This window comes from Sceloporus occidentalis, unplaced genomic scaffold (genome assembly GCF_023333645.1).
Source record: "Sceloporus occidentalis isolate IW3139 unplaced genomic scaffold, rSceOcc1.0.p SCAF_9, whole genome shotgun sequence".
NCBI lineage: Eukaryota > Metazoa > Chordata > Lepidosauria > Squamata > Phrynosomatidae > Sceloporus > Sceloporus occidentalis.
In genome coordinates this window covers 36665315-36677503 of record NW_028316989.1, presented here as the reverse complement: position 1 = coordinate 36677503, position 12189 = coordinate 36665315, and the positions used below count along the sequence as shown (strand labels likewise).

At 38.6% G+C, this 12189-nt stretch overlaps 1 protein-coding gene across 12 annotated transcripts in view; it reads right to left on the bottom strand.

Moving 5' to 3' along the window:
• Nucleotides 1–3391: 3391 nt before the first annotated feature.
• SEMA6D (semaphorin 6D) overlaps nucleotides 3392–12189 on the bottom strand; it is a 340819-nt gene continuing 332021 nt past the window's right edge. For all 12 annotated transcript variants that reach the window (XM_089538774.1, XM_089538783.1, XM_089538781.1 and 9 more), the window contains one exon: nucleotides 3392–7767. In XM_089538774.1, coding sequence (XP_089394900.1) covers nucleotides 6461–7767 — 1307 coding nt within the window. In that variant the 3' untranslated portion in view covers nucleotides 3392–6460. The remainder of the gene's footprint in view (nucleotides 7768–12189) is intronic.

Here is a 12189-nt window from a genome sequence, read left to right as displayed (position 1 = left end):
CTCCTAAATTCTTATGGCTATGGAGGCATAATTAATATCTGCAAACCATACATGCCTTGAGTTATATCTGTACTTGACATACACCTTTACACCTATCTTCAAGGGATAGATAGTTCACAAAACCACTGTTCTCACCAACCATTCCAACTTTCACTTTTCTAAAGTGAAAAAATGGGAGGGGGACTCTAATCTAATTGAATCTAATCTAATCCTAATCTATAGGCAGAAATCTGTTGGTATATGATGCTTGCATAAATTTCTCTATAGACGTGCTTGAGCATTTTTATCTAATGTGGAACATCTGCATTCCATTTATGACTATGGGAATGGATTTCAACATTCAGATGTGTAGTTTTTTAGGGGTGTTTTGGGCTATGTGGTTGTATTTTGGAAGAGTTTATTCCCGATGTTTCAGTTGCATCTGTGGCTGGCATCTACAGAGAATCTTCATTTCTTTCAAGATGTCAGCTACAGATCCAGGTGAAATGTCAGGAATAAACGCTTCCAAAACATGGCCATGGAGCCCGAAAACCCCACAAATAACTATGGATGCCAGCTGTGAAAGCCTTCAACTTCGCATGCAGATGTGTGTTTACTTTTGTGTTCAGCTGCACTTTCGGGTATGTCTTCAGTTGCAAAATGTCACAATTTGGCACAGAGTAGCTTTCTTTTAAAATAAAATAATACTGATCATAAAATATACTAAAGCAAAACACAGGATGAAAGACATAATCGACTTCAGACACAGGTAGACTGGACATAGGCATTTTAGACTGCATGGCCCATAACCCATAACTCACATGGCCAGAAATTATATGTGAAGAGATCATGATATTGAAATTCAAAACATCTGGAAGACACCAGATTGGGAAAATAATCTAGAATCACTGTGAACAACATGGTTTGGGTGATTCACATGCTAAGATGTGAGTCACAAAATAATTATGAGGCACTTGGTTGTGTGTGAATCACCCTCCTGAGACAATGTTTTTTTAATATGAAATAAAACAAAGTATAGCAAACAGTTCACAAGGGGAGAGGGAGGGATGTTGTTGCATATAAAAAAGGGGAACAGTTTTGTTTTAAAACCATGATGAAATGTGTTGTTGAACACAGTGGACAAATGCCAATGGACACTGGGTTGAAATGACTAATTTAATCCATTTAGATGTTACTGGGTGGGCTGCAACCTTTTCTTAAACTTTCCAGGTACCTGGATTTAGTGTCACAATAATATGATCGAGAGTAATAGCGTTTGTCACCTACAATGCCATTTGCCTGCATATTAATGAGTCCCTTAGTACTCATTTGGCTGAAAGGCCTTAATAGCCTTTGCAGAGAGCTGACAGTAGCTATAGGGTCAAAACATATAAGTCTATATATTGGTTGAAACAGCCTGAGTAATTTTATATTAAAATATATTTCCCCTGTTACAGATGTCTGTGAACAATTTAATTGAAGCCTGGTGAAGCTACTACAAATAAGCCTGAGCCCTAAATACAAATAAGAGAAATGCCAGAGTCCAGGCTGCCAGTTTTTGTGCTGGTTTTTGGGACAACACTAGAAGGACAAGTGACAGAGATGTAACTGGCTGGAGATGTGAAAAAGAATTATTTCCCTCTAGATAAATAAAGTTGAACTGAATTAATGTATCAGTGAAGTTCTGTTCATGTTTACCCAAGAGGTAAGTCAAATTGCATTGAACAGGGATTACTCCCAGGATAGCCTTAGTCTATTATCCTTTGGAACCCAATCAAATATAGCATTTTTTTCTTTAAAGGTTGCTTAATTTGAGGGGAGATTTCTTCCCTTAAAAAAACACACACACATCACCATACCCTCCAATTGTTTCAATCTGGTAGGGACAATCTCTATTAATCCTCTTTCATCCTACTGTTTCAAGATGCTTTTAAAATGTCTGAGGTTTTTTTTCCACTCCTGCTTTTTGCTTTTGTCCTCAGCTTACTTTTAATTGTGATAAACTGAGTTCAAAGGGTGAAAGTAGTTGCATTAAACTGACTAGTGAGCCGAGTCAGATGAGTGCAAACTACTTTTGCAAGCTAGTTGCCAAGTATGACTCCCAGTACAGGTTTACTCTTACATGTTATGTAAAAATAAATAGAAAGAAATAATTACATGAAAGTGTTGCTGGAACTCTGCCACTGCTTGAGTACATGCAGAAATGGGCTGTGGCATTCCTCTGCTCCCCTTTAAAATGCTGTAAGAGATGGTAGAAGTGGGGTGAAGCTCAGTGGGAGGAGAAAGAGAGGCTCCAGAATTTTTTAAAATTAAAATTTCAAATTTTTAAATTCTTTAAAAAATTCTTTTAAAACATCACATTTAGGGTGTGCATATGATAGTGTAATTTGAAGGTATAATTTTAATTTTGCTAGTTGTTTATGTCACAAGTATTAGTATTACAGTATGTGATATATGATGAAAAAACCCACCCCATTTACTAAGGATTCTGTATGGTGAAATGGAAGGAGGTCAATGGTGGGGGTGACACCATGAGTTACCACACCAGGTGACACCAACCCTAGTGATGCCACTGTGTGAGGTATAACCCATCCCTTACCAAATATCCACCTCCAGGAAGCCAAATTGTTCTCAGTGACACGGAGCTCTCAACCTATTGTAGAGTTTCTAAAAGATCCCCATGGCTATTCTGTGTCTAGTGAAGAATGGAGTTTGTAGAAGGATCTGGCTGTGTCCCTGTAGCCAGATGTAAAGCAGTTTCATCATCTACTGAGGTCCACTAGGATCCTCCCGAGATCTCATTGGCTGACATAATTGATTTCTATCTGGCTACGGTGATGTAACCAGTTGGTTCTGCTCCTTCCCCTGCTCTCTACTAGACAGAATGGTTGTGCGTGGGTCTTCTTGAGCTCTACGTTAGATCTAGATGCGTAGATCTGAATAGGGGCTTTGGTCACTGTGGAGGGATAAAAGAAATACTATCCTCTGCGGTGACCAAAAATACTGTTAACTTATGCAGGGGTAAGGTTAACTGATGCCTGTGTATGCCACTAACAGGATGACAACTTCAGTTTATTTTTGCTTACTTAGTAAAACTATTTTGCAAGTTCACCGTGCTGAACATGTTGTCTACATCAAAGTGGTAACAATGCCAATTAATTCCATGTCAATTCCAGGTTGTAATACAACCAAACATGGGAAAGTCAAAGGGGGAAGTGAATACATCTGCAGAAAGATGTATGTTGTAATGCCACAATCGTTGACAGACAGGTTTCCGTTCCTTCTCAGTGTTTTACTGCAGGAGTTATTCTTGCAGAATGGTGCTCACCATTTCTAAACTTCACAATCAAAGTCGATCTGAGATGCTTCTTTTGAATAGTTTATTTTGACTTTACATGCGGTGTTAAAAACCCAAAGGACATATTATTTACACATCCACAATACAAGTTTACAAGATATCTATACATGTTAAAGTACTCTATAGACTGTATAGAGCAGCTTTTTAGGGTTACTTTTTTAAGCTGTACCATTAAAAAAAGATACAATCTGCATTTACCTTTGCACAAATGGATAAAGCATGTTTTTTTTTAAAAAAAGAACCCCAAACCCAACCAAAAATATATATATAAATTAACAGAATGAAGACTATGTTGAATGTTAGAGATTTCAACATAAATACTGAGAGGACTCACATTACCATCTAACAAAGCAGCACATTGTTACAGAAAGTTATTTGGGTTCACATAACATTTATGTTCTGTATCACACAAGTATGGATTATTCATTAATATTGGTAAAGGATGTCAATTCAGTTTTGTCATTTGATTCGTCTTTAGAAATTTAAAAATTATTAGTCTCCAGGCTGAAATGTTTTTTAAGCAAAATAAACAACCCTCATTATCTTTGGAGGGGGGCAGGGAGTAAAAATCCTTTCATGATCGACATACAGAATGGAAAAGGGAAATAATAGCACATATTAAGGAACAAGGATATTTTTGGAGAAAGAGATTTAAGACTTTTTTGATGTTTTTTGCAGAGGTGGACACATAATAGAAACCTCTGTTTGGGGCTGAAGGTGCTGGTCCTATTGGCCCATGACTATTCCCCGGTGTTGGCTTACAGTAATGGTAATGTTCAACAAACAAGTGGTCGGGCATCATTTGGAAGCTGAGCTCACCATCTGTGATGAGCATCAGCTGCAAGCAACCCACTAACACACTGTGTGTAACTTCAGCAGGTGTTCCATTACCCTAGAAATCTCCTATGATTTCACATTATAACTGTTTGATCTTGAAGCAAGTTAGGGGCGGAATATTTAGCACAGCAAGCTTGATTTAATGTTGCTGTCTCCTTGGCTTATAGGCTGCCTTTTCACTGTTAATGAATTGCTCTTGTGAGGATCTCTCTCCCACCCTTGTTTCTTTCATCTTTTCAGATACTGTTGACAGAATGTACAGCTGGCAGTCCGGGAATGATGATGTGCTATTACTGAGATCAGTTAACAGTATAATAGTAGTTGCATTTACTTTTCATCTTCTTTTTTTTTAAAGGGGAAAAAAAGAACAATTCCCATGAATAAGGCACAGAATGCACAGATCCAGGTAAACTCACACATAATATTTACAGAATATTGTCATTACCGGCATGACTTTGGAGAAACCACAAGTTTAAGTAAATTATCCACACAACTGTAAAATTTGTCATGGACAGATCCTGCCAGGCCAATTGGTGTTTCTTTTTTGTTGGAAATGTAGAACTACTCCATATTTATTGCTCCCCCATCTCTCTCTCTCTCTCTCTTTCAGGTGGATCTACACTGCACAGTTATACCATTCTGATACCATTTTAACTGCCACAGCTCCATCCTATTGAATCCTGGGAGATGTAGGCTGTTAAGAGATGTAAATATCTTTAGTGCAGGCCCCTACACAAGAGCATTAGTCTTGCAGATAATTCTAAGTACCTCAGGAAATTACAAATCCCAGGATTCTATATAATGGAGCAACAGCAGTTAAAGCAGTATCAAACTACTAAAATAGTGCAGTGTGGATATGTTCCCATCTAGACATAATGGACATAATCTCAGATCTAGACATAACTGACATGTTCTACATCTGAAGTTCAAGTTGAGCAGGTGATAGCATGAACAGTCTCTGGAAATGCAGAGAGACATAAGTGTCCTTTTACCTCATCTTGAGCTCAGCTTTTGTGCATGGTATTTAGTACCAAGAGACAACCATTTGTTTTTCATCTTATCTCCCATTGACTAAAGAATGTTGAATGAATGGACCTACCTTTCTTGCTGTTGGTGGTTTGCACCACTATCAGGAAATTATGTTTTGTTGTTGATTTTCTAATTGTCTTTCATGCTTTTTTGTTGCTATTCTTTGCTTTTATTTCACTTGGATATTTAAAAACAAAATCTTTTTGAACTGTATTAGGTGGGGTCAAGAAAAGATTCTCTGTAACAGGAAGAACCTTGTCCTGGACAAAAAATAGCGAGTACTAATAGCTCATATTCAGACTGAGCAGTAAACTGGGCAATAAATGGGACAAAGGGGCTGGTTGAGTACTGATAGAAATCCATGAATGCTACATTTGAAATTTAGAAATCAGATTTCATGACGGCATGATTTCAAACAAGTACTTCTCAGGGCTTCTCACTGCACCTTGCACTGCCTTGTGCCGAAATCTGCCGACACAGAGTCTCCCTCATGAGATCCAGAACATGCTTCGTGCAATCCGAAAGCATCTGGATTGGAGGCAGCAGTTTGCTCAGTCATGCTCAAATGTAAACATTTCTATAGCTTCAAAGATGCAATGAAACTGAATATCTCCTCACTTTCACAGCTCATTCACACCCACACACACCACACACGCACACGCACACAACTCACACTTTTTATCTGCACCATAAAATGTCATCCTTTGGAGGCAAATAAAAATGCTACAGTTGGACTACAGATCAAAGTTCAGCAAGTTGCTTATTAACCAACATACTTGTTGAGACATTATCATTTTCTGACATTTGTGCAAGAGGCAAGGCGAATGCATACATATTAAAATGTTCACATTTCATGGGAAGACTACACATTATGGCAGTCTCAAAAATGAACCCCATTTATTTTTAATTATTATTATTTTCAAGTATTTTTGCTGACTGATTCTCTTTTTCCTCTCTTTTCTCCCCAAGGTCTTTGAACAGCTCCTCAGAACAGTCCAACCGTCCCTTCTTGTTTGTGCTACATGTCTCCTCGGCTCCAAACAAAAGAAAAGCAATGGCCAGCACCTTCCTTTGTTTTTAATAGATTTAGCAAGTTTAGTCTTGCCAGAGGCTGGGCAAATGGCAGAAGAAGATGTCGCTGGAGTAAAAAGAGCATCTTTGGCCGCTTGTTCTCTTTTTTGCTTGTGACAAGTGAGTCTCTGTTTTAAGTCCCTTGTGCGACATCTTCCCACAGCCCTTGATCAGAAAATGCAAGTCTTAGTAGCTGTACTTGTTCAGTGGTCTGACTGAAGGAGTCTGAGGAACAAATGAGGGTTTGGGTGGCACATCTGGTTTTAAAGAGGGCGTCCTCTTTATGCCTGTCCGAGGAAGTGTTCCATTGCTTGTGTAGCTGCTTTGCCTTGACAAGGAAGGCTGTAGGTGGACGCTCACTGGTGTCCCTTGCATGTAGTCCATCTTTGTGCCAGCTGTGGGAGTCATATAGCCTCCCCGGTTAATACTGGGCTGCCTGGATAACAGCATACCATTGGGTGAGCTTAAGTTTTTAGGGAGGGCTGATATAGAATGCCTTTGAGAGGAATTTTTGTGATAGCCCCTTTGTCGTTCTAAAGAGGTCATGGGGACGGCAGGTGTAGTAGGGACATCCACCCGTTTGGTTGGACTGTTTCGTGGGAGGGTAGATGGAGGTGAATACAAAGAGGCTTCCCTGTTAGGAACTTTAGGAGGGATCTCGGTCATATTTCCCATGGGGTCAAGCATTAAAGTCTGGTGAGTCACTTGGAGGTCACTCATAATGGCTTTGGGGTTGTTAGGTGCTTCATTTAAATGTTTCAGGAAATCATTCAAGGTGTTCCTGGAATCGACAGACCTCCGGTGGTCTCTTTTGCTTGAGGACTTTGTCAATGGGTGGTCCATATTTTGTGTCTTTTTGTCAACTTTGTGCGCATTAGAATTCGAAAAGGACATGTTGTAATCGTGCGTGGCATTGGGAAGGACGATAGCACTGGGGATGTGTCCATGACTTAAGGGAGAATGGGGTGGAGGGGTGGATGGGAAAAATTGAGGACTCTTGAGAGGTGTTTCTTTTCTAGAAGCACTGAGGTTGTTTTGGGCCTTGTCCATCTGACTTTTCATGGACTGTAAAGTCTTCTGCTGCAGCACTGGTGTTGATTCTGGAGTCGGAAGAGCTGCCAGTTCTGGGGGTTGACCTCTGTGGTCCACCATCATCATAGACTTTGTGTCGGCAGTGGGCGGCAACTCCTTCCTGCTTGTTAACAAATTCGAATACAGCTTGGGTGAATCAATGTGCTGTTGATACTCCTTGACTGGGCTATCAAATAGACCATTCAGTTTGGCAAAACTTCCGCTGGAGTCTGTACATGACTGAGCAGATTCCGCATCTTTATGTATCTTCCTGGACTTCCTCACAAATATATCCCGGTAACAATAAACGGCCACTCCTGCAATAAAGGCTCCCAGAAGAAAAGCAGCAAAGACACAAGTAATGAGGACATTCATGTGTACCATTTGGTTGGACTCTCCTGACTGGACTTCCCACCTTACACCTACAACAAACATACATATTTCTAGATTAGAACATGTTTTATGTTGGACAACCATATAACTGAAATCAAGCCTCTTTTGTTTTAGCATTCAGAACAAAAACCTAGTGCCATAGGGGTGGAAATTGTGAGTCTTCTAAGTACACTCCACAAAGAGCCAGCTCCTGAGCCCCTTACTCAAAACTAACCATGGGTATCAAGCAATTTGCAGCAAGTATGGAAACACGTCTGGCCAATTCACATTCCTAGGGCCACTTTCTGGATTGCCAAGTTGCACCTCTTCTTCATGCCTATCTGCTCTTTGGATATGTGGATCTTTCAGCCTTTACATACATCTGCATCTGGAAAGGTGTGGTACATTACTTAGCTCTACAAGTGTATATACATATTGATATGCAGTACATCACTGGAATCCTATATGATCTGCCATTTTACACAATTTTATGCATACCTAGCAATGTAAGAGAGGCACTAAGCATACCCAGCAATGTAAGAGAGGCCCTTTATTGAACTGCAAAGATGTGCATCAGGAGGCCATGGATACACAGAATACCACACAACGGTAGAGTGTAGTGTAAATGTCTGCTTACAAATTACACATTTACTGTACTATACAACCCTTGTGTTGAACTGCAGTGTTGTGCAACTGAATGCACAATCAAATGTGCAACCAAAGGCACACCTGAATGTCACATACTTCTTCATGCATGTACCTGTACATGAAGAAAAGCACTACATGCACAATTCTGCTTAAATCCTTGACAGAATATGGACATTCTGCATCTGACAAAAATATTCCACTCCTTTTGTAGGGTAACTTACACATGTGCAAGGTACCAACAGGATTCTGACCAATATTTTACAGTGAATGTGCAAAGATTACTTAGCACCTTATACTGGTCAAAGACTGAATAAATTTTATTATTATTATTATTACTTGGCACCTCTCTCTACTTGCTTTCTGGATGTGTGACCTTTTGGCCATTACATTACTCTAGAGAGGCTTGATCCAGTTCTCACCTAGCTCTATAGATATAGTAGGAGAATTGCTGTCATCAATTCATCCTGTTGAACAGGTTTAAGAAACCAAGGAAAACCACCCAGAAACTGCGTTCTTTCCTGGTGGTTGTTCTTTGCATTTTTCCATTCCAATTTCAGGCAATAGCAGCCATGACCAAAGAGAAAAAGTAGAATTGCCAACATGGAGATGTCTTTATTTTCTTTGGCAAAGAAAGCCTAAGCTTTCTTGTGTAAGTGACTGGATGGTGTATTTGTTGTTCTGGCTGCGACTGTCAAAGATGCTCTCCTTCCATTGCTGGTAATGACTGTCAGAACTAGAGGGCACTAAAAGCACAGGAAGGCTTCAGTATTTTTCTTGGTATGAGGACAAACTTGTACTTCTGTGCTGAATGGTATGCAGAACTGGGCTGTGTGAGTTGCAATACTATACCCTTCTCTGAGGCCTCAAATATCCCTTTAAAGCTCACAAACAGTAGCTTGTATGTTATTAACTTCAACGATTTCTGCTGGAAAATTGAGGTTAGAAGGTGCTACTCTGCAAGACTGCAATTAATAACTCATGGATGGATTTCTCTCTCAATTCCCTGCCTGACTCATAAATCAGAATCAGAAGTAAGATAGGATTATGCAAATATTGTGTAAAACTGTGTAATGTTCACATTGCATTGTCAGAACTATGTTAAGTCCCCCTCTCCCCAAAAAGAATTCTATTTTATTTTATGAGTGATATTCTCTGCATACTTTTAAAGGCACGGTTTGCTATCTATATTTCATTCAGTAAAGGACATTTAGATGAGAACATCATTTAAAAACCATACAGCTAATGAGAGGTATTAGTGTTTTTATAATCCAGAAAACATTTAATTTAGATTTAGAAGAAGGAAAAGAACAAATGTGGAATTAATTTTGCAATGCACATATTCTATGCTTGCAATTATTTTTTGAAAGTTTCAAGTTTGTTTTTTTAAAGCAACCACAGACACGTACGGTTAAGCAAATATTAGTTTGGCAAAATGCATCTAATCGTGTTATTCCATATAAGGGGAAAGTTAACATATAGAAATGGGTCACAGGCTTCCGACTGTGTATGTGTGTTAGAGACAAGGCCTTTGAAGATAGTAAAACGTTCAGGGTTATTGGTTTTAATGGCATTATGCAGGAGACGGAAAAGGAGGAAAGGACTGAGAAAGCTTACTGCAGGAAATGTCACCAAGCGTGACTGAGAGTGTGTGAGCAAAATCTGGACAAACGTGTACTGGTTTTAAAGGACAATCAAACGATAAAACACCTGAAGCAAAATTACAAATGTATTGCCATGAGGGCCAAAAGAAAACCTGATACGTTTCAGTGAGTAATAAAATGCAAAAGGTTTGTTGATGATTTTTGAGTCTTAAAAAGACAAACAGAAAAAAAAATAAGAGAGACAGGCTTGTGGGAATATCTTATGAAAAGAGGTACAAAAATGACCCAGCATTTAGATCTCTGCTCAGACATGAAGCATTTTGTGTGACCTTGGGCCAGGTTCTCCATCTCTCTGCCCAGGTTCTGTCTGAGTAGTTGTGCAGATAAAGTAGGTTGTAGTATCATCAAGAATAATCCTGGGATTTGAGTTAGGTGGAGTCAGAGGGATTAAAATTCACACAGTGAACTCAATGATTAAGGAAAGGTTTGCTTCATAAGGGAGACAAATCTTTGATCATTTCATTCTCATATGCAAGAATGAAAATGTCCAGAAATTTCTGAGAGCTTTTGTGGATTCTTTTGGAAGATAATTTTTCACATTTCAGGATTCGGGGATGCTTTGATTGTGAGTTCCTGCATGGCAGGGGTCGGACTGGATGGCTCTTGTGGTCTCTTCCAACTCTTAGGATTCTATGATTTCATGATGTTTATCATAGTATTCCAATATATCTAATACAATTCTTATGTACATTTTTCTATATATCTTTTTTGTGCCAAAACCTCTTTGATCATGGTGTATTTAATTAGACAGAACTTTTAAAAACCTTTCCATTAAAATGTTGGCAAAAATTGTATAGTCCAAATTTAATAGGGAGGGAGTTTTGTAGTTACTCGGATGTTTAACATCTGTCTCTTCTTTGTCTATTAAAGTTTCAATCCCTTCTCCCCAAGTCTTTGGTTTATCTTCTACCAATAACTTATTGTTTCTTTTAGAGGGATTGATAGCTCCTCTTCAATATATATATATATATATATATATATATATATATATATATATATATCACAATCAAACTAAAACCATCCGGACCTGGGGCTTTTCCCTGTTTTGATTTTCTTAATAGCTTCAGTTATTTCCTTTGCGGTTGCCAGTTGATTTAAAATTTTCCTTTGTTCCTCAGAAATATGAGGAATAATTTGTTTTCCTAAATATTTACAGTTGGCTCTCCATATCCATAGATTCTTTAACCATGGATTAATTCCAAAAAGCAAGTCTTGATATTGCCATTTTATATAAGGGACACTATTTCAGTACGTCATTGTACTTGATGGGACTTGAGCATCCACTGATTTTGGTGTCCATGGGGTCTCTTTGTGTGCATCATTGAACCAAACCCCAGTGGATACACCAAGGGCGCACAGTATTTAGACCTTGGAGGTTTTTGTAAATGCATCCTGATTTTTAGTGAACAGCTTACTGAAAAGTTTTTCAAAAGTATTTTTTATTTTCTCTTGACTTTGATGTAAATGACTCCCTTCTAATATTTCTATAATTAGTTTTTTTTTCTTCGATTTTCTTATTTGATGTGTTGACATTTTCCCATTTTGTTGGCATGTTCAAAGTATTTTTGCTTGGCCTATTTGGATAAATTGACAGTTTGGGATAAATTGATAAATAGACAATTCTGATCAGGGAGAAATCTTTGATAAATTTTAAGAAAGACTTGGAAATGTTTATTTCCTTTTCACAATCACATTGGAAATATTTATCCTGTTTAGATTTTGTAAAATGAATTAAGATCCTTTATATAATAGAAGCAAAAGGTAAATAAATTGTTTAGAGAACTACAGAACATAGTGGGTTATAACCACCATTTGGCAACAATTATTCAGTGAAGAGTTCCCATGGCCTTCTTCTTAGGCTGAGAGAGTGTGATTTGCCCAAGGTCATTAAGTGGGTTCCTGTAGCTGAGCAGAGATTCAAACCCTGGTCCAACACTCAAACCACTAGGCCATGCTGGCTCTCATACTTACCTGGGATTGAGTCCCACTGAACTCCGTGGAACTTACCTCTGAACAGACATGCATAGGATTACACTATAAACATGCAAATGAATTTTATATGCAGGCAAACTAACCAAGCCAAGCTATATGGATTTTGACTTGGGCTGAGGGGTGGGGTGAGGAGACAGGAGGAGCAATGGCTTGTTGATACAAATTCTTTGA